General features: G+C 54.1%; 6 protein-coding genes across 6 annotated transcripts; 3 read left to right on the plus strand and 3 right to left on the minus strand.

The window, feature by feature from the left end:
- Positions 1-299: 299 nt before the first annotated feature.
- Positions 300-6,389, plus strand: CTAM01_08024 (uncharacterized protein; the record flags this gene model as incomplete). Its single annotated transcript, XM_060524045.1, has 3 exons — positions 300-3,222; positions 3,278-3,741; positions 3,795-6,389. The coding sequence occupies 3 exons, from the start codon at positions 300-302 to the stop codon at positions 6,387-6,389; spliced, it is 5,982 nt and encodes a 1,993-aa protein (XP_060381211.1).
- Positions 6,390-7,420: 1,031 nt separating this feature from the next.
- CTAM01_08025 (eIF3 subunit 6 N terminal domain-containing protein) lies at positions 7,421-8,811 on the minus strand (the record flags this gene model as incomplete). Its single annotated transcript, XM_060524046.1, has 2 exons — positions 7,421-8,335; positions 8,413-8,811. The coding sequence occupies 2 exons, from the start codon at positions 8,809-8,811 to the stop codon at positions 7,421-7,423; spliced, it is 1,314 nt and encodes a 437-aa protein (XP_060381212.1).
- A 609-nt stretch (positions 8,812-9,420) lies between these two features.
- Positions 9,421-9,977, plus strand: CTAM01_08026 (uncharacterized protein; the record flags this gene model as incomplete). Its single annotated transcript, XM_060524047.1, has 2 exons — positions 9,421-9,771; positions 9,909-9,977. The coding sequence occupies 2 exons, from the start codon at positions 9,421-9,423 to the stop codon at positions 9,975-9,977; spliced, it is 420 nt and encodes a 139-aa protein (XP_060381213.1).
- A 650-nt stretch (positions 9,978-10,627) lies between these two features.
- Positions 10,628-13,933, minus strand: CTAM01_08027 (arid/bright DNA binding domain-containing protein; the record flags this gene model as incomplete). Its single annotated transcript, XM_060524048.1, has 1 exon — positions 10,628-13,933. The coding sequence occupies one exon, from the start codon at positions 13,931-13,933 to the stop codon at positions 10,628-10,630; it is 3,306 nt and encodes a 1,101-aa protein (XP_060381214.1).
- Positions 13,934-17,247: 3,314 nt separating this feature from the next.
- Positions 17,248-18,047, minus strand: CTAM01_08028 (uncharacterized protein; the record flags this gene model as incomplete). Its single annotated transcript, XM_060524049.1, has 3 exons — positions 17,248-17,601; positions 17,738-17,842; positions 17,991-18,047. 3 exons carry the CDS (start codon positions 18,045-18,047, stop codon positions 17,248-17,250), a joined length of 516 nt encoding a protein of 171 aa, XP_060381215.1.
- Positions 18,048-19,270: 1,223 nt separating this feature from the next.
- On the plus strand, positions 19,271-20,002 carry CTAM01_08029 (uncharacterized protein; the record flags this gene model as incomplete). The annotated part of the gene is made up of 1 exon (XM_060524050.1): positions 19,271-20,002. One exon carries the CDS (start codon positions 19,271-19,273, stop codon positions 20,000-20,002), a length of 732 nt encoding a protein of 243 aa, XP_060381216.1.
- Between the last annotated feature and the right edge of the window lie 2,205 nt (positions 20,003-22,207).

A 22,207-nucleotide genomic window follows, 5' to 3' on the forward strand; every position in this document is an offset into this window, starting at 1 on the left:
TCCCCCACCCGTCAACCCAAAATATAGTGGATTGAGCCTGCCCGTTGGACCTATGTCGCTGACTTGTGGTGCTGGAAGCTTTGATTCGCGTTCCTGGGCTGCCGGGACGCGACTCCAACAAAAAAAGAGTGGAAGTATCACCACCATCACCAACATCTTATTGCCGCCGTGTCGAACTTTCAACAAAGCGAACGTCACACCGGCTGCCGAGGCTGTGATGGCCAACCCGCCCCTTTCAGAAACTGCATCCCTCGGACTGCTCTGACAAGATCCCCTAACAACTCACATGGGGGATCACAATGGCGTCCATCAAGTCTCTGGGCCTGCACCAGCCTAGCGGCCTTCAACACACAGCTCACGAAGATGCCCCGCCGTCGACCTACACATGGGAGATATCAACTGACCCCGATCAGAACGAATACGACGATACCACCGATGTCGAAGATGAGCTACTGGTCACCAAGAACTGCGTCGTTTGGAGTCGCGGGGGCGTCTTTCGCAAATCCTACAAATTCGATCTGGAAAAAGAGCCCGTCACCCAGGCCTTGCTCGCTTCCTTTCCCACGTCCGACTACAGTAAGAAGACGCCGCAGCAAACTCCGAAGAGCAAGTCTCCAGATACTTCGACCGAACCCCGTCGACTATCCCGAGCGTTAGTCGTCTTCCTATGCACGCAAGCACACGTCTACTTCCTCTCCGGCACGAGCCATGTTGTCCATATGCCTTTCGAGGTCGAGGCCGCCTGTGCCGCACCCCAAGGTGTCATCATCCAGCGCAAGCAGCGAGGAGATGCCACCGCGCCCGTCTCCCTCAAGTTTCCGAAAGTGCCGCCCAATTCCTTCGTCTCCTCGCAAATCACCGTCACTTCCCCTCGAAGCTCACAACATACTGTCTTCTCCGTGGAGGGCCTGAACAAGCCCAAGTCGCTACCCTTGAGGCTAAGCTCGACACTCGGAAACATGTGGGAGGGTCCATTGGAACAACCAGACTCGCATTGGCCCCGCCTGGTGTGCCTGTTGGATCCCTTGCAAGAGCTGGGGCTCATTGTTGCACGTCCAGACGGTGCCGCCCGAGAGAAGAGGAGGAAAAGTACAACAAAAACACCATGCTTTCTGGATCCTGCAGAGGAAATATTGCACATGGAGGAAATCAAGCATCCCGGTGCACCCAACACCAAGAATGCTGAGCCACTCATTCTCGCTGTCACCATTAATAGGGAAGCAAGCACATATGCAGTATGGAGAGTGACATATGTCAAGAACGAGGACCCCTTCATCGGCCGCCTTAAGAAGGACAAGAGCAGGGCAGAGCGTCGCCGTAGCTCCATGCAGCCGCATTTCGCCGCCAGCGGTGCCTCGACGCCAGTTCAGACAAACTTTCGGGAGAGCTTTGGTGCGCCCTTGCCAGGGAAGCGATCCAGAAAGAGTGAAAAAGTCGAAAAGCCGGAAAGGGTTGAGAAGCCGCTGGACCTGGTCTCTTCGTTTGATCTGGACAAGGAATCCGGTGCCAACCGGAGGCAGTCACGGCGAGTGAGTTCGATGCTGGCTCGAGCTGATCTCTCTGCTTCTCAAGAACGCTCAGTCTTCTCCGAGCAGCCCTTAGCTGGCCCAGCACACGGCGGATCTAAACGAATCGAGTCTTACGGTAGTCAAGGGCCTAGACTTAGTGGTGGCTACAGCTCCTTCAACCAAAATCAGACCATTCATCCAAGCCTTGGCAGTCTGCTCGAGGCTCCCATCGATGGTGTGTTGGAAGAACTTCGAGCCGGCGGTGACTTTGAGGGTTTCCATAACATGGGCCTTGACGACCATGTTTTCGATGGTCTGTCTCAGGAAATGATGTTTACAAAGATCCAGTCTATTTCTCTGGATAATTCTAACGTGCGGTATTCCTTGTCCAAGCAGCCTGCTCGTGAGCATTGCAAGGTCTTCATCTTGACAGCACCACAATTCGCCGTAGACGATCCCCTCCGCGGTGAGCTGCTCATAGGGATCCAAGACTCCCTCGACAAGAGGCTGCAGCTCCTTACGATCGACCTTCAACGAGGGCCCCGTTTCCTTGTTCCACCGAAGCCTGGTAAAAGCTCCACCTCGTCAGAAGATCCCGTAAGACTAGCTTGCGGCGCTCTTCGGCGGGCTCATCACGTTGTGGACTCTTGCAAAGTGACCGACGGCGACATTTCGGTTATACTCATTCTATCTGAAGGGCATGAGGGGCGTAGGGAGCTCAGCATACAGGCGCCATGGAGTCAAATTACAGCCATCAACCTTCCTCCAATGTCGCTCGAGAATGTGAGGAGCTTGCATTACCGCGGCCGAGTTGTCGACAGGGATGTCCGACATCGCAAGTCTGAAAACATTGAGGTTGCGAACGGAAATGTCGGAGCGCTGAAATACTCGAAAGCAAGGGGTATCGTCGACATGGTTGATGGTGATGGCAGGCACCATCAGATCCAAATTCAGCTCCAGCCTCGCAATCACCAAGTGCAGAAAGTGCTCGATGCCTGCCGGAGCATTCTTCCCGCTTCTCACGCTGAGAAGATGTTTCCTGGCTGGTGGCATATCATGATATGGTTAAAGAGCGAAGAGATTGAAGTCGCCGATGCAGAGTGGTCAGCCCTGGTCATTCAGCTTCTAGCCATCTATCTCGCGTTGGGCAAGGCCAGCGCCACACAAGAATCTCTTACAAAGCCGTCAAGAGGCAAACGGCGACCCCAGTCCGGCTCATTCGGGTCAATACAGGACGTCGAGGACTGGAACACTTTACATTTATACGAAACCCCCAATGCCCTAGGCTGCCCGAGTTGGCAGCAAACAAGAGGCTGGGACTGGACCCTCGAGGAGGATGGCAGCGACGATTTCTCCAGTCCGCCCAATCCTGGTCTTAGAGATAACAAGTTCATGTCGACTCACATTCAATACGCCAAGGGCTACTTAGCATCTCCCCTTGGCGAGAAGGCCGTCGGCGCCAATGGATACCTTCCAACCGGGCAGCAACGAAGTGCAGAGAACCGTGGCAATGCCGCCTGGAACGTATTCGTGGCTCTTCATCTCCTACTTGAGGAACAAAAGTTGGAGATCATGACACCTGAATATGCTTCTCCGGGTACGGCGCCACTGCGGGTGGTCATGTGTCAAATCGCCCGTTGGCTGGGATGGCACGACTTTGTCGCAGTGTACGAGCTGGGAATTCAGGAAGAATTGGAGTCTCGCTACGATACAGGTCAGTAATTCGTTTTTTGTTTTCGGGAAACATGGAGAGATACTGACAGGAACAGAACTCCGCCTTGAAGTACCTCTTGCGCAACCGTCGGGCGTTGACTTTGACATCTTCCACTGGATACAGACGTGTCTTGCCGCCGGCCAATACCACCCCTTCCTTACCTTAGCGAATCTTTATCACTCTCAAAACTTGAAGGCTGATCAAGAGCACCTCAAAGATTCCAGATGGGCATCTATCACGCCAAGAACACTCATGTTCAAGCGGCTTTTCGAAAAGCTTACACCCAAAAGCAGCGCCGCTAACATGGTCGAAGCCATGCACTCTGCAGGCATTAGCAGTCGGGTGCTTGAAACCCTTCCCGAGGCTGTGCTTGCGCCGCTCAAGGACTCGATTGCTAGATGTCAAGCCCGGCCACCCGCTTCATGGCCCAAGGATCTGTTGGAGCTTGTCAACCGTGGCGATATCAGCATGGTTCTGGCGCCAATCAAGAAATTGCAGAAGAGCGGCGCCAACATTCTTGTCAGTATTCTTTGATCCCAGCCTCCCCGGTACTCTGTACTAACAAGCCATAGACACCCACGCATAATGCGTCATGGGACTACCGGACTATTTGCCAAAGCGTTGACGAGTACAATAATAACGGTTACGACGAAGGGCAGGGAACCGAGCGACAGGCCGTCATACGGGCATTATTCAAAGAGGACCGTCGCCTCAACGAAGCTCAGAATCTCCTCTCCACTCACAGAGCTCGTGTTGTCCGTCTGGAAGCCGATGCAGCGTGGTCAGAGAGCGAATACCTCGAAAGACAAAAGGAACTTGTGTCTAGAATTGCCACGGGCACTCTGGCCATCCCAGCTGGCCGAGCGCTCTTGTATTACAGCTTACGATACCCGCTGTTGACACAAAAGTTCCACGTAGCCGGGTTCAATTTGAATTGCGTCGTTCGTCCAACAAATGTCACCGTCGGTGTCGACAAGGCACTTTTCACGGAAGAAAAGGTCTGCTGGGGGTTCTTCCACCAGGGCGTGGCGGCCGGACTTGCCATTTCTCCAGAGGCCAAAGGTATTGACACCTCTTGGATCTTGTACAATAAGCCTGGCCACGATCTGAGCAATCGACACGCTGGCTTTCTGCTTGCTTTGGGCCTGAATGGGCACCTCAAGGGTATTGCGAAATGGGTTGCTTTCAAATACCTCACTCCGAAGCACACCATGACTTCAGTCGGTCTGTTATTGGGGCTCGCTGCGTCTTATATGGGCACCATGGACTCACTCATCACACGCCTGCTCTCTGTTCATGTTACTCGCATGCTTCCTAGGGGTGCTGCGGAGCTGAACTTGTCCCCCTTGACGCAGACTACGGGTATCATGGGCATTGGTCTCCTCTATTGTAACAGTCAACACAGACGCATGAGTGAGATCATGATGTCTGAAATCGAGCATATGGATGAGGAAGACGAAGACGAGCCACTTCGAAGCGAGTGTTATCGGCTCGCCGCCGGCTTCTCACTTGGCCTGATCAATCTCGGCAAAGGCAACGACCTCCGCGGGCTCCACGACTTGAGGCTGACCGAAAGCCTCATCACGATTGCTACGGCCACAAAGAAGGTCGAAATGGTACACGTTCTTGACCGAGCAGCAGCTGGCGCGGTCATGGCCCTCGCTCTGATTTTCATGAAATCAGAGGACCATATCGTAGCCAGGAAGATTGACGTACCAGAGTCCATTGTTCAGTTCGACTACATACGGCCGGATATCTTGCTGTTGCGTACCGTTGCAAAGAACCTAATCATGTGGAACGAGATCGAACCAAAGTTCGAATGGATTTTGGAGAGCCTTCCCAAGGCGTACCGTGTCCGGTATAAGCTGGTCAATACCACCAAGCTGAAGAGTACAGACCTACCATTCTTTAGCATCGTTACTGGAATCTGCTTCTCTATCGCGCTGCGCTATGCGGGCAGTGCGTCAGTGAGGGTACGAGACCTCTTGATACACTACCTCGACCAGTTTATCCGTATATCTCGGATACCTGCCACGCCACGGCCACCTCCACATGACTATCCCATGTACGACGAAGAACTCGCCCGGTCCAATGCGCGGATGTGCCAAGATGTTCTCGCGCTCTCCGCCGCCATTGTCATGGCCGGCACCGGTGATCTTGTCGTGCTACGTCGCCTTCGTCTACTGCATGGCCGTGACGATCCAGATACCCCTTACGGCTCGCACTTGGCTGCACATCTCGCCATTGGGTCTCTATTCCTCGGATGCGGAACAGCCACCTTTGGCACGAGTAACATGGCCATTGCCAGTTTGCTCATCGCGTTTTATCCCATCTTCCCCACCTCAGTTATGGACAACCGCTCTCACCTCCAGGCCTTCCGCCACTTCTGGGTCCTGGCCACCGACCCTCGCTGCCTAGTAGCGAAGGATGTCGCGACGGGCCAACCGATATCGGCACCGATCGAGATTCGCAGGAAAATGAACGGAGCCCACGACGCAGAGGATGTCGCTGTCGTCCGCAACACACCTTGTCTCCTACCTCCTCTGGCCGACATTGCCAGCATCCGCACCGACGCAGGGCCAGCCTTCTGGGACCTTGAGATCGACTTTGAAAAGAACCCTTTGCTCGTCGACGCCTTTAGACAGAACCAGAGCCTCTACCTCCGCCGGCGTCCTGCACAAGAAGCACCCTTCACGTCGACACTCCGCGCTCTCGGACGGGACGCGCTAGCTGACGTTACCGACAACGGCACACGGGATCCGATTGAATGGATCTTTGGCCTCGATGCCCTCTGCGACCTAACCTACGCCGAACGCGCCACCGTCCTGGACCGTAGCACAAGCTCCGAGGGCGCTGCTAGCGAGACCTCGGGGTCCGCGGTGGATGCTCGTCTCGTGCTGGAGCGGAGCATGGACGGGTCCTCGCGGGAGAGGCTTCTGGGGTTGAAGATGCTGTTTGAGTGGGCGGATCGGCGTGCGCAGCTTGATGCGGGGGCTTGGGCTAAGAGCAAGGCTGCCAAGGCTGGCGGCAGTAGTGGTGGTGGAGGTGCGGAAGGGGAGAAGAACCAGGAGTGGTGGATGCGTGATAGCGTTGTTGAGGAGCTCAAGGGGCGGGTGTTTATGGCTGGTCGCGAGGACGGGGCGGGACAGAGTCTCAGAAGCATCTGAGGATGTGTTCGTGTGTGGGTTCAGAGAAGACGGAGATTAGATCATCGTTATGAGGAAACGTGTTATGAAACGAACATTCATCTTTCCGTATCGTCTTATGAAGTATGGCCTGTCGTTTAGTCGCGTTTGATACAAGGACTTATATTTCCGGAGTGATGTCTACAGTAATGCTACTTGGCCAACTGTCAATCTACGAGAGATATGAAAGATGGATGGCTGGATATCAAGGGAAGATAGCCTCACGTATCCCATGATCTGCTGAATGGCGTCGTTACATATGTACCATCCTCAGTGGACCAAGGTGGAAGAAAAAGAAGAGCCAGCCTGTGTCACTCGACACATCACCACTTCATGTAAAGCATTATTTTTCAAACTGATAACATTTCAATAAGTGCGGTGAATCTACTTTCATCCCCCATCAGGCTCTCTCCTCTCTCTCTCTCTCTGTCTGCTTCTTCGAGCCCCCTTCCTTCACCCCTCTCGACTCCCACCCTTCACTTAGCCCTTTTGGGAAGGGGGGGGAAGATCTCCTCCCCGTTTTTGCCCTGAACGCCGTGCCAATGCAAAAAGAAGCCTCGGGGATGTCTGCGCGTGTGTGTAATGTGTTGTGTGTGTGGTGTGGTGTGTGATATGACCAGGATCCTCGATTCTTTTCCCGAAATCCGCCCACATCAAACGCCCCTTTCCACCAAATCTTGTCCCCCGAAAGAGAAGCTCCACCTCTCAGACCAGAGAGGTGAGATGCTTCATGGTTGTCGTAAATTTGGCGGTGTAGGTTCTATCGTGTCATTGTAAAAAAAAGAAAGCCCGGGTTTTCTCCCCCCTTCTTCTTTTTGGATCACCAAAAAAACAATTTCCCATCTTTTTTTTGTACGGTAATCGTCTTGAAATCATATGTGATTCGTGTGTGGCCATTAAGCTAGCGTTCTTCCTCATGCTTGCCCTTCTTCTCAATAATCCCAAAGCATCTGCTGTAGCTTTTGCTTCTGCTCATACGGGTGCTGGCGCCGCTCCGTCGGGGAAGCCAGATCCTACTTGGAGACGGCGGCGGTGAGCACCTGCGTGCGGAAGAAGCCGCCCTTCGTCTTCTCAATGACCTGCTGGTAGACGTTGTTGGGCGGGTGGTTCATGATGACGGTGCCCTCCTGGCTGTCAATCTTTGCGTCGAGGCGGGTCTCGCGGATGAGGTTGACGATCCACTTCTCGCCGTCGTCGGGGTTGAGGCCGAGCTTGGCGGAGAGGTCGCGGATATTCATGCGGGAGAAGATCTTGCAGTAGCTCTCGCAGATGAGGTGGCGCGCGGCGTCGACGAAAGCGTCGGACGACGACATGAGGAAGAAGTCGGCGCGGCAGACCTCCTCGGCCTTGCGGAGGGCCTCGCGGGCGGCGTTGAAGTCGTGGGCGACGTACAGGGCCGAGACGAACTCGGTGACGGGGTCGGCGTACTCGTAGGCCTCCTGGCGGACGTAGCGGATAATGTCCTTCATCTGCTTGGCCTGCAGGGAGGAGTTGCGGGAGCGGGAGCGGCCGGTGATGACGGCGGCGATGAGGTAGCGCAGGACCCACGGGCAGGCGGTCTGGATGGTGTTGATGTAGGCGGCGGAGAAGAAGAGGTCCAGGATGGGCTCGCGGGCGGCCTCGTGGTTGAAGAGGGGGAAGAGGGCCCAGTGGACCAGCATGGTGCGGTGGTCGAGCTGCGCGCGGGGGTTGTTGAAGAGCTTGCTGTCGATGCTCTCCTTGACCTTCATAATCTCCTCGACGGCAGAGTCCCAGTTGGTGGTGAGGATCTCGGAGGCGAGCTTACCCCAGGTGGCAGAGGCGACGCGGTCGTTGTCGGTGGACAGGACACGGAACTGGTACAGCAGCTCGGCAGCGGCGCCGTAGTTGCCGCAGCGGAACTGGAACTGGCCAAACTCGTACAGGGCGTTGACCATCTCGATGGTGACCTGTTTTGGTGGCATTTCAGTCAGCATATGCGCCCGTGTATCACCTCCGAAGCTAGCAGAGACACAAGGCCACTCACATCGTGATCCTTCTTCAAGAACTCCAAGTTGGCAACCTTGTCGCTGCGCAGGGCGCCAACGACGTCCTCGCGAGTCAAAAGCTCCGAGATCTTGGCCGTGTCCTGCTCGTACTTCTCAAGCTGCGCAATAACCTCGTTGCGCTTCTTGGCGTACTCGGCAGGCGCCTCGGCGCCGCCGTTGAGGTCCTGGTACAGCTGGGCGACGTAGTCGGCCATGTTGGTATCCTCGAGCAGCTTGATCTTGCCGGCAAGGATCTTGCGGGCACCGGCATCGTCGCCCTTCTCCTCGGCACGGCCGGCCTCGAACTCGATCAGCGGGAAGACGAGGTGGCGGGACAGCTGCGACGCGAGCTTGGGCAGGATGCTCTCCTCGCCGAGGGCGGCATAGACATCCTCCATGATGGGCGAGGTGTATTTTCGGGTGGTGGATGAGTGTAAGTGTTGTCGGTCGGGAGGCAATTTTGGAAAATACCGGATCGAGAAAATCGAGGTATGGAGTCGTCGCCTGAGGGGAGGAGGAGGAGGGAGGGGGGTGTGGTGTCGTCGGCCGTCCGGTTCGGGGTCTGCGCGATCGTCTTTTGCTCAATCTTTTCCTTCCGCTGAGGGGCAGAAAGAGTTTTGGGCATTTTCGCCAAAGGGCAGGTTTGGTGGGGGGCTTTGTGCCGTGGTTTTGCCGCTCCCGCCTAATGCCTGAACCACTGGAAGGACAGCTTTGTTGTATCTTGGTGGCCCACAGGTAGCTTACCTAAGAACGTCTGCACCTCTGGAAAACTGTGGGGTATTGTCGGTGAATCCAACGTCAAGTGCACGGTCCCTCGACACGCTCCCAATTGACCCGAGCTTCAACCGGCGCGAATCCCTTCATCACCAGAAACCTCTGTACCACTCTCCGTCCCAGCTAAAGGTCCAGTCAAACGCCCAACAGAGTCCTGCTCAATCGAACCCTCGCCGTCTCTGTGCCTCGAAACGATACCCATAGACTTAAGCATCCGAACGACATACTTCAAGATGCGCTCAGCAGTCAGGAGCGCCGCCCTCGCCCGGCCTCAGCTCACCTCCCTCCTTACCTCGAGAACAACCGCCTTCCTCCCCTCAATACGCTTCTCCTCCACGACCGCCGCCGAGACAACGACGACGAGCTCACCAAATACCACAGCGAGACCATACGTCGTCAGCCTCACCCCCTCGAACCAACTCCCCGTCTACGCGCGCACAAAGGCCGCCGGTTCTTCCAAATTCACCATTGTCAAGAAGATTGAGGGAAACAAGAAGGCGTTTGCACAGGATCTCGCCCGCGAGGCTGGCTTCGCCGAGGCAGAGGTCAAGCTGAACCCCATCACAGGACACGTTCAGGTCAAGGTACGTCGGAGCTCCTTTCTTCTCGCAACTATAGAACTGGTTTGGAGGGTGGAGGGGACGGAAACCATTCACCCTTCCCGAGCCCAATTCTCCGGAGTCTCTCTACTGTACTTAGTCGAATTCTAACAATATCATAGGGCTTCCACGTCGAAAAGGTCAAGGAGTGGTTGACCACCGCATTGGGGAACCCTGCAAAGACGGCATGAATGTCGAGATATACGGTGTGCGGTTCGCTAATCAGCGAGGCCGAATTGTATAATCAGAAATTGTATCATACCACTGGGAGCAAAGACGGTCAATTGGCTGGTGCTCTATGCCGAGGGCGTGGATTGAAAAAGTTCGGTACGATATTGCGCTATTGATTTAGATACATGGCGATGTACTATTAGCTCCGTAGAGAGCAATACTTGACCAAAGACTCCTTCCCGTCTTACAGCTGAGACAGTGTGATGACTAAATTTCAGTCGTCACCTCAACACTCGGATCTCTAAACTCTTCGCACAAGTCCAGGATCACCACTTATCATGTCATTGATACCAGCCGTGTTTGGATGTGGTCCGTGAGGTATTCTTGCATTTCCGCGTTATATATACACCTATGAAAGACGGCCCTTTGACCAAGTAGCCTCGCTCCATGCTCCCAGTAAACTCCCGTCAACACGCCAAAAGTCTTTTTTTGGTTACAACTCTTATACAAAGACGTGCCATATACATCTAAACGCCTCGTTCGGGCGCTCAGGTCCCGAGCTTCGGTCTTGTCTTCGGCCCATCAAAACCATATGGTGAAGAAACCTGCACCGAGCTTGATTTTCCCCAATCTTTTGATTTAATCCATACATGAAAAGCCATGACGATACCTATGACTCTAGCGAGGCGTAGGCAGCAAGATTCCTCATCACTCCGTCTTTTGTCCATTCGGGGGATCGCATCATCATCATCTTGAAGAGGCTTTCTTCCGATGGTAATGAGTCCGCGGGGACTAAAGAGTTAGGATCATTGGGATCCCTTGCCTTCTCTGCTAGTCTCCGAAGGGTTGAGATGCCAGACGTCGCAATATAAACCAAGCCCGTGTCTCGACCTGCGGGGTCCCCTTGACCACTCCGCGTTTGCCATGGTTGCTCGAATTGAGCTCCAAGCACTTGGACAAAGTGATAGAGGGATTGAGCAAAGCCATTGCCACTGGATAGCCATGATTTGGCGATTCCTGTCTCATATCCGGGTGCGAGGGATGCGATGATGTCTGTAGCCAACAGACCCTGCATGAGCCAAGGCTTCCGATCTTCGACAAGCCTAAAGAATTTCTCGGGAGCCTCGATGTGTGCGACGATAGATTCTGGTGACTGGATGGGAATAACTGTGGTGGCCAGAGCAAACGAGCGCGTCAACAGGTCGTATGGTGGGCTACTGCTGGCTTCCGTGGCAAAGAGGGTCTTGTAATGCGTCCTGTTTGGTTCGTCGCGAGCCAGGAACCTAGCCAATGCATCGACGGCATGGAAAGTGTACGTATGAACTCCAGGCTGGTAAGGTGGGAAGTAGAGCTTATTGTCTACCACAGACGGTCCAGGTGCTGGTGCAAAAGAGAGCAAAAAATGCAATAAACACAGCGCTTGCTCGCGGCCGGGAATTTCGACTGCGCCTGCGATATTAGACAGTAGAATAATGGCGTCTTTCATGAACTCGAGGGTGTTTGCGTTTGTCCGGAACAACATGGTTCTCGTGCCGAGATATCTGATCACAGCGCAGAGGAACTTGATGACCAGCTCGTCGCCCAGAACCAGATGGTTTTCGTTGGAAGCTTCAGGGAAGGAAAGGTTGCGCAAGATGGTGATTACGCAAGAGAACCGGTCAACAGCACGGTCAAGTTCGTACTCGGGGGTTCCAAACTTAGGCAGCTCCTTCACGCCCATCTTGTCGGTCCAACAGGCACGAGCCACGTCCTCGTAGGGAGTCAATTGAATGTCTGACGAAGCCTCCTCGGTGTTTTCGACAAGCAAGTCCAATTGGTCCTCGGCGCATTCAAGTAAAGCTTCGATGAGCTCTTCGCAGTACTTGAGGTGGATGTGCAGAGCCTGATGCTGCGTAGAAGTGACAGCGGCGAGGGTGTCAAGAGCAAGTCGTACTTCGCCGTGGATTCCAGACTCCAGACTTCGTGTCAGAGCGTGCAAATCCACGTATCCAAGTTCGTATGGGGGTGGGATATCTGGCTTCAAGCCCTGAAGCTCCAAGCCCTTCAGGTCGAAAGCTCGAATATTGATACCACCATAGGTCTCAAGAGGGCGAGCACTGGGTGTGTATTCGTCCGATTCTTGAGCTAGCCGCAGCATACGGGGCTTGATCGAAGCTGCCATGGGGTTTTGGTCCAGTCCTGGGGGAGCAGGCATGGGCAGTCCACCACCTTTGACAGACGCAGGAGAAGCTGCTGGAAATCCTTGGGGGTGGCCCGGCGTCGGTTCTACGCTGCGAGACAAGCTATTCCGGGCATGGCCTTGCTGTGCGCTCGCAGGCGTATGTGGCCCCGGAGCCTGAGGCGTTTGGAAGCCATTGACAGACGGAGGCTGCCCGCTAAAAGACCCTTGCTTGACGGGAGTTTGAGCTTGAGGAGGCATTGGCGGTTGTCCGGACTGCATCATTTGCTGCTGCTGTTGAGGCGGCATCGGCCCTTGCGGAGACATTTGTTTTGTGGGTGTTGTTTGGGGTTGGGCGCCTGGCGGCATTGGCTGGTTAGGCATACCCTGTTGCTGCTGCTGTTGCTGCTGTTGTGCTATCATGCGTTGTCGACTTTGCTGCGCAACCCAAGCCTCCTCGAATCTGAGTAGATTTCTTTCGTATATCTCCTTCAATACCTGGGGTGCCTGGGGAATCTGGCCTGGGTGAAATCCAATATTGTTCGAAACATGAGGCCATTGATTACCAGCAGTCGTAGGCTTGTAACCTCCCTTGCTCTGCACAGCTTGGAATAATGTCAACAGATTGACGGGTCGGTTGCCGATGACTGGGTTCGCGTCCAGCTGTTGACCCTTAGCGGTCATGAAAGTAGTGAGACTCTTCATGAATTGCTCCGGGTCGGTTCGTGGCTGCATCTGTCGCTGTTGGGGTTGGGGCCTCATACCGCCCGGGGGCATCTGACCATTAGGCATTTGCATGGGCTGCTTCGGCATCATTCCACGGCCTTGCGCCATATTTTGAGCCTGCATCTGAGCTGCCATTTGCATGTTCTGCATATTTTGCATGTTCTGCATATTCTGCATGTTCTGCATTCCCTGCATCGTTCCCTGTTGCAATTGTTTCTGAAGCCGCGCCTGGTAAGCTGCCATTTGTTGGTGCTCCATGGCATTCCGCGGTTGCATGTTGGGGGGCAACATCTGGTTCGGCATTTGGCCCATTTGCTGGGGCATCTGTCCCATCTGCTGAGGCATCATGCCAGAGCCCGCCATCGCACTCGGGTTGGGGGAGGGTCGCGCGGGGGAAGGTGAAGGGTTGAAGTTCGGATTGTAGCCTTGAGGCATGTTGGGCATGTTTTGTTGCATGAAGTGGTTCGGTTGCGGAGTGCTGTGCTCGGAGGGATTCGGTGACGCTTGAGGCGCAAATTGTTGCGCACCGGGGGAGAAAGGGTGTGGCGACGCGGTCGCGACTCGCTGAGGCACGCTTCCGGGTCGCAACTGATTCGCCATGATGGGTGAAGGTGTCGCGTTCGCAGAGCCGTTGGCTTGAAGATGGGGATACGGCGAAGGTTGGCCTTGCGCCTGTTGGGGCATACCGGGTTGATAGCCGGGAAAGGTCTGAGGCGTTTCGGGGCGTGACGTTGGCAGCATGCCAGGGTTTTGTCGCGGTGAGCCGGCGAGGCTGTCTTCGCGAGGACGAGGTCGTTTCGATGGAATAACGGGGTTTGTTTGATAGGCGGGATTCTGAAAGGATGACGGAGAGGCGTTGCGCATTTGGCCATTTTGCATTGCGGCCATTTGCTGTTGCTGCTGCTGAACCTGCTGTTGCTGTGCCTGCTGAGCCTGCTGGGGATTGGCAAACTGGGCGGGATTGAAATGGGCAGGACTGCCCATGAAGGCGGAAGGATCCATCATGGCTCCGGCCGCGTTAGGATCGTTCATGTGTGGGAAGCCGTTGCCATTATGGTTGGGGACCGCGGCTTCGTTCATCCAGGTGCTCATGGTTGAGGTCGTCTGGCGCGACCCATGGAGCGATTGCTGGGGAAAATTAGCGACTGCAACGGAATGAGCCAAGGGCCATTGAGATGGAGCAGTAAATGGATGAGATGGGGAGTGACACGGCAGCGGCTTGTCGCGATGCAGACTTGTCGCGCGTCGCGGTTGTGTGTGGTGGATTGGACGTGGTGCGTGGTGCGTGGTGCGTGGTGCTGGGGGGAACGAGCGAGCGGACGAGTCGCAGGTGTGTGGGAAATCAGCAGTGGAGCCAGCCGCTTTTGGGGGATGAATTGCGCTGGGCTGGGCTGGGCACGACTGGCGCCGGTTTTGGGGGGGAGCAGAGCAGCCCGGTCCTTTCCTCAGGTCGTCGGGTCTGAGTCGGCTGGGAAGGTGGCTCTGGCAGCTGGCTGTGCGGCGTGCCTTCTGGGGGAGTGAGACTGGGAAGGAAGGCTGTGGCGCACAGGGAAGGGAAAGAGTGAGTGAGAGAGGCTAGAGGGTTGGAAAAAATGGGCAAGGCAGAGAGGAGGAGCATGAAATGAGCAACGCAACACAGCCAAGCCAACAGGCAATCCTCAGACTCACGAGACAGGCGAACAAGAGGCATCTTGTAAGCTTAGATTATTCTCGAGTGACTAGCCACATATGGGCTGGGAAGCGCGCAAGGAACACAAGGCAAGGTAGCAGCGATAAGGGGGGAAAAGGCAAAAAAGAGGCAGAGGCGATGCGAAGCCTGCAGTGCCCAGGATCGCGAACTCGCGCAACCACAAGCATCAGCAACCACATCGACAGGTGTCAACCATCAAGAAGGAGACATCATCGCATCGAATAGAGGTCACGAGATGATGGAAACAGCACTTACAACTCTATCGGCGGCCCGGGGGTGATCGGGATGGGGGTGCGAGGATTGGGAAGGGGGAAAAAAAAAAAAGGGTACGACTTTGGGGCGGCGGCGGAGGGAGGCAGTACAGCTTCGGGTCGGGACAGGCCAGAACAGAAAAGCAGAATAAGAAGAAAGCCTCAAAGCAAAAAGCGATGGGGTGGGCAAGCGACCAGCAGCAAGCAAGCAAGCACTGCAACAGAAAGGCTGAGAGAAGAACGAGATAGAGAGAGAGAGAGAGAGGGTGTGCCTGGTCTTACCTAACAAATGCTACTCAAAAGCGATGGACAACAGAAAGCAAAAGTAGCTTTGTTGGCGGCGGCGTCCCGAATCAGAGGCAAAGGCTGCTGCAGCTTGGAACACTGATGAGAGCCGGGCTGAGAGTCGTGGATATTAGAATTGGAAGGGAGGGTCGATGAACTGTGAACTGTGAACTGGAACTGAGCTGGCTTCCCATTCGAACTGGACGCGACCGAGTGAGAGTGTGTCCTTAGGTTCCTGGCTGTGTCGTGTCTGTCAAGTCAAGTCCTGCTCCTGCCTGCTTCTTCCAACTCTCGACAAATCAGCAGAGACTTTGGGGGGCTGTGCTGCTGCTCCATTGGTTTCATCCGCCCACCGCCAGGCAAATGTTCCCAGACGCGCTTCCCTTCCGTCTACGGACTAGCGTTGTTTGGACTCGGTGGAACCCAGAGCCCGGAGAGAACCGAAGAGCCAATGAAATGTCTTTGTTAGTGGTCAGATACCAGAGCAGTGTCTGCTGTTAACATTTTCCATCAGTGTCTTACCAAACACTACCAGATTGGTGTCCACCAAGTAACGTCCGCGTATTACTTCCCTCTTCCTCCAAAGAGTCACCTAAACCGCATCTGCTCACCTCGGGCAGAATTGCTGCTCTCACTGTACCGAATGTGAGGAATGGTGTTTACCGCTGTTGTTGTCGAGTCATCCCCCTTCCTCGTGATAGGTATCAGCGAGCATTCCGATGCCCATGTTCCCCAAGTCGTCTGCGCTTGTCCATCCCCATCTGGAGTTCACAGTCACGATGACCCTCTCCTTCTCTCTCTGTGCCGATCATCGTTCCGAGGTAGTGTCGTATGGTCTTCCTTCTCATTTCCCATGATCGAGCCTGGAGTGCCTTCCTCAAATCCCCGTCTCTTTTCAACATATTTCTCGAGCCCATAAGGCCGATAAACAAGTCACTGTTTTCTGCCTGTATGGCATATCTGCATGATCCCCGAGACCAATCCCAAGACTTCTTGAGCATACAAAAAAAATATTCCAGACAACAGTTGGTGCCGCCTCTGGAACGACACATTTTGAGCGCCATGGGTTCCGCTTGTAAAGAATGCCCGCCCATATGACGATTATGAAAGATCGTTTTGCTCTGATATGTCCTGTGCATATCCTTCAAAAGTTGATATGGCTGTCCACGGATATATTTTCTTCGACCAAGCGGTCTGCTCGGGTCGCAGGAGTACGGGAAAGAAATGAAAGCAGAAGAAGCCTGTCAGTCGAAAAAAGGCGTGAATAGAGAGTAGGCAGCCAGATGCCCGGGTGCAAAGATGGAAGGCGACGAGCTACCTCGCGAAAGATGATCATGTCGTGAGGCGATAACAGCGTCTGATAGCAATGCCACATCCGAAACCTGCATCGACTAGTTGGAAGATGGCGGGTATGTAGATAGGTGTGTAGGTGTGAGAGCGAAGGAGTGGCAATGTGACAGACTCAACTCGATCCAGCGTCACGGCAGCCAACTTTAGCAAGCCGTATTACGTCGCACGTCGCTCCGTCACTGCGCCTGGTTGTGCGTTTCCCTATCACCATCCGCAGGGGTGTAAGAACACGGCGTCTAGTGTAAGTGGGGAAGGCCTTGCCTTGTGCAGATAGTAGGGGAAGGTCGGGGGCGCAGAAGTCTGCATGATGTGCGAACCGAAGGAAGCAAACAAGTCGAAGGAAGGTAAAGGAGACGAATTGCCGCGTGTGGTTGTCGTCGTCGTTCGAGTAATAAATGTTGCATCTGTGACATGGCTCAGGTCGAAGCGGCCATCACATCCCCGTCAGAATCACCCAACATCGGCGCCAGTGATTCTCGGACAGCCCATAATGAGACTTCCATTTCTGCTGTTCGTTGGCACGTTGGCAGACACACGATAGAAACTGAAGCGTCGAAACTCTGCGGCGGTCTCCGAATTGGCATATATCAAATGGTCTAAGCCAGAAGGTTTCGAGTCTCTTTACTGGCATGGCGCCACGGTAAGGGTAGGTCGCAGTAGCAGTGGCAGTAGCAGAAGGCTGTAGCGACAGCGGTAGCGGTAGGGTCCAGGCTGCTCTCAGGGTTGTTTCGTCATTTCTTTGGCGGGATCCCATGTCTGGCGCAGTTTGGCCTGGCCCGGTGCCGGCCCCGTCACGGTCATGGCCCGCATGGCTAGTCCTAGGAGGCTTTCTACTCGTGCCTGCGCTCGATAGTTTGCTGTTGCTGTGTCGCAGTGATGCTTGGGAGGTTTTTTTCGGGTCGATTGGGCTTAAACGTGTCCGTTTTTTCTGGCCACTTTTGGGTCCTTGTTCTTGACTGCCGGTCAAACATGAAGAGGGACGAAGGCTGCGGCACTGAATGAAGCCTGAAGGCCTGGCCATTCATGGTAGTCGCTGGGTTGGAGATTCTCGCCCACTGGGTCCAGATACGGCCAAGCACCCTGGTCGACCCCGTCCGTCGAGTGGCCCCAGACAGGCCATGACTGTTTCGACCCTTTGTGGGAGGGAGTCTGCCCTCAGCGTCCTCTGCTGAATCGACGTGTTCCTGGCGAAAGCGAGGCTTCACCGAATTTCTCTCACTCCATCGACTTTGGTTTTTTTTTTTTTTTGGCGACGGTCGTCTTTTTTCGAGGTCGAATGATCCGTTGTTGTTGTTTCCGGGTCCAGCTGGTAGAACTTACAAGGTCCTGACGGTGGGAAAACGGTGGTGAGGCCTTGGGAGGGGCTACCGTTTCCAGATCAGCAGACGCCGGTGTCAACGGCCCGTAAAAGGGCGACAGCGCAGACTGGAGAGAATTGCAATAATTTTGCAACGACGAGGAAGAGCAGGAAAGGAAAGCAGCAGAGAAGTGAGGGAATGGTCAGAAAAGAGGAGGAAAGGGAACGGGGGCAGGTTGGGCGATTTATGTGAATTAGAGTACATGGCGGATGTACCTCCGTGCTGGTACTGGTGCTGGTGTCGGTCCTGCGCTCCTCCCAGTTCGGACCCATTACCTTTACAGTGCCTGCCCGTCCCTGCTCGACGGTGTCGGACAAGTGCAAAACGGTAGCTAACCCCTCCGATGAGCTGGGCACTTCCTGCCTTCCTAACCTTTGATTCCATATTTACTCCGTCCGGCGGGTGATTCTCCCAATGTCTTCGCTTTCGTGCCATCCTGTCCCTTGTTTAAGGTAACTCATGGAAAGAAGGAGCAAAGTTGGGCTGAGGAAGTTGCAGCCACCCATGTGTCATGCGGGTGCTGGTGGGAACGAGGAAGGAACGTTTGTGACCCGATTGAAAGGCGAGGAAGGTACCTGCCCACCCGACCTTCTGAGGAAAGTTGGCTGCCAGGTGAAGCAGGTGCGGGTGGTCAACGTACCTCAGTTGCTTCCTTACCTCAGGTACATTAAGGTAGAATAAGCAGGAAGATAAAGCAGGAAATACCAGGCCACTTCAAGGTGAGATCTGGTATTGCAACGAGAGGAAAGAAAACCCTTTCGTGACTGCCTACCCAGCTGCGTGCTTTCTGTGGGAATGGAGCTGACGTCGGGGCGGGCTTTGGGGGGAGCGAGGGGGTAGGGAAGCCTCGGAAATCAGCCATCATCACCTCCCGTCCTCCCCCATTCTGATAGACGCCTCATTTAGACCGTGTCAGTAAGGTACTGAGTAGAAATGGTCGGGGTATTTCACTTGTACGCACCCGTCAATGGTTTCTGCTTCTTTTCAGCCGTCTGTTCCCCTCTCCTCCCATCATACACCTTGCTCACGCCATCTCAATCATCCCACCGGATTTCTCGTCTTTCTTCACGTCGGATGTGTGCTCCTACAAATACCTTACGTTCAGGCACCTACTTTCAACAGCAAGAAGATCCTCCATCCAGCAGTAATCGAGGACCAGCTCTGCATATCCACGTGTGGCCCCTTTTTCTCCGATTCACGTTATTGCGAGAGACACGCCCTGTCGAATAGCAAAATGCAAATTCCTGCCTCATCTCATCTCATCTCATCTCATCGCTTGCTCCGGCCTTTCTTCCCCGCCGTTCCTCAATCTCGCGCCCTTTCTACCTTAACCCACAGTCCAATCCAATCCAATCTAAACCCAGTTCAAACGCACGGCTTCGTCTTTCCCTTTGGCCTTTGCCTTTGCCACGCTGGCTGTGTGGTAAGGTAGCTGGTTGGTTGGCTACTAGGCCCGGCCTGGCGCATCTTGTCTCTGCCACGCCGCTCATCAAGGATGGTAGCTTCGGATCCTCTTCTCGTCTCTATTTTTCCAATAACCTTTTGTTCCCTTTTTCCTGTCTCATTGCGGCCAAACATGGAATGGATGTGCTGCTCCGCGCGAGGGCACCTTCATCTGCCTGGATTCCCATGGCTTGAACCCTCCTCGGCTATCTTTCCTGTTTGTGTTGCCGTGCCTCAGTGCCTCAGGGTAACCGTAGCTAAGGTAGGTATTGGATGGGGATGGAGGTCCAAAGTAGTCTCCATTCATGGATGTCACCAAGCCCAGCATCGGCCCCATCCGGGAGATGATGGGACGAGAGACGAGACGTGGATGCGCACACTGCACTGCACTGCACTAACCACACGAGATAGAAAACCACCATCAGCGCTTGCTTCACATCACCTCCAGCTTTGCTCGATCTTGACAAATCCCTGTCAGCTGTGCCTCTACTCGATCTTGTACAGCCTCCATCAGGAAGAAGAACTTTCAAGCATCGATTCCCACCTCAGCCGGCGCCATTGCTACTTTATTTCGCTCGCATCACTTTGCCCTTCGCTTCACCGCTCGAACCGATTCAGACTCATACCTCGACGGTTCCCATGTTTCTCCACTCTTGGGCACCCTTGTTGTTGTGGCCAAGCACCCAAGATGCCGGACCGCATGGATGGCCCGCCATTCACATTTACGAATACTCCGTACAAAAGCGTCCCTCCATCCTCGCCAAACCCCCCTCACCAACCCTGAGGCAGTCAATGCCAAAGTTCAGGGACTGCTTAGGTAGAACGTCGCGGGCATTGAGATAGCTTCTCGTTTCGCTCCCATTACAATGCAAGGAAAGCTCCAAGCTTTTGAGCACATCCTGAAACAAATCACCGCCATCACGGGCGTGAGCGTTTCCTGGTGGGTGCAGATCTGCCCAAGAAAAGGCGCACCATCCAACCATCCATCATCATCCCTTCCGAGACCCAAATCTGACCAGCAAACGCCAAAGCTTTAACGCCCGCCAGCCTTGATCTCGGCCCACCTCCCCTCACACCCGACATGGCGAAATCTCATGGAAATCTCATGATTTGTAGTGATTCAGTTCCATATGAGTGTGAGCGTACAGGCTTGCCGCTCTCCGATATAACGAAGCAAGCATCCGTAGCAAGACTACATAAAAAAAGAACAGACTGGGAGGCCTGCCTTTCTCATGGAGCGCGAGCAACAAAGTATCCCTTCTCTCTCAGCAGGTTGTGCTCAGTATTGGAGCACGGTATTGGTGCGAGATCTCAAATTATCTTCCCCTTAACAGTCAGGATAATGGTACAAGACCATTAGAAAATGAGTTTCTGGCAACACTTGCATACATGGTATGTACAAGAGTTCGTCGAGTCCTGTTCTCCTCTGCTATCCACGGATAGTCCAGACTCCAGCATCCCTCCCCGCCATCTCACCCCCCCTTGTGCTACCGTCCCTTTCCCAACCCTGCACATCCGCTCTGTGACCAATCTGCACTGAGCTGGTTCAAACGGAACTTGTCTAGCGTAAACGTCGGCTCCACTACTTCTGTGGGACACAGACCTTCGACGGCGCCGCCAACCTGGATGCCCGATGTTTGTTGTTGGTTCTGCTGCTCCAGGTCATCCCGATACCTATTTATCCTGTAGATGATTGCTATTATGTTATGAGAGACAACAAGTAGGAAAGCATTGATGTCCATCTCGATCATTGCGTCCACAGCTCGTGTTACTTACAACTGCGGCGTAAAAAAGTACCGAAGCAGGTGTCTGGTCTAGGCCTCTTGTTTGAACATACCTTGAAACATGAAAGTGATATCTGAATTGATTGGCCTTGCGTCTAACATTGTCAAATAGGAATGAATTATCTTGCCCATAGTTTCACGAGTTGCAAATCGATGTTGTTGATAATACACTGCAGGAACAAATCTCACTACAAATAAGTGAGTCGAATTCAGCTTCGCGATACACTGCAATGAGAGTCTCGTGTCGTGCCTTTTCGATGTGTTGCGCATCTATCGACTGAAACGTGCCAATGAGCCTTGTCTTTCCTGTGCGTAAGGTTGTGAAGAGCGATACTTTTCACCTTGATTGGAGCCCTGTGGGACGCAAGCCTAGAGACGCAATGGGAAACGCAATCGAGGTCATCGTAGGATCGAGCTCATGATGAATTCCAACTGCTGGATGATAACATGGTGTACTTACATTCCAATTCCATGAGGTCAAGCCCTCGATAGACTCCGTACATGAAGTGGAGTCCACGGGTTGTCTGTCGCGTTTCTCATGTGCGCGAACCTGTGTTGCCATTCTCACTTGGTTTTGGAACCAATTTCAAATACAGAAAGAAATTCAGCAGAGAGGGTGTGCTTAAGCAAAAGACGATTTGATGCCCTAGAATATGATAATGATAATGTAGGAACCATCTTTGAGCGCTTGAACCGAAGGCTGCTTCTTGTTGAGGCTTTATGCCTTCACGACCAACTTACATGCTGCCCTCGAGACGGGAGTTCGGTGAGAGAAGATGTCACCACGGTGAGCATGGCACGTGAGCAAGCCTCATTTCTCATCAAGGTGTGGCTCAAATCCACTTTACACGACTCACGGACCACCTCCCCCCGCTGTTGCTCGTTGCCCTCCGCTGTGGCAGGACCCCGGTCCCCTGAGGACTTGAGTCCCGAAGGGCGTAGGCAGGCACGCCGCACGCAGAAAAGACCGGGCGGGCAGGCTCAGAGGCTGCACCGGCCGTCATGCGTTATCGATAACCAAAAATTTCTTTACTTCCGACCGCGTCGCGTCCCGCACTTGACTCTTGACTCTCTTTCTTCCCTCCCCTCCATTCTGCCAAACAAGAGTTGATCGCCACCAGACAGCCTCGCCCCCCATCTTGAACGTATACGATACCCTTCTTACGAACGATTTTTGTTGTCCTGTCGCAAAAAAATCAGCCATC

This window comes from Colletotrichum tamarilloi (assembly GCF_030869305.1).
Source record: "Colletotrichum tamarilloi strain Tom-12 chromosome Unknown Scaffold_27.1, whole genome shotgun sequence".
In the NCBI taxonomy this organism is placed as follows: Eukaryota; Fungi; Ascomycota; class Sordariomycetes; order Glomerellales; family Glomerellaceae; genus Colletotrichum; species Colletotrichum tamarilloi.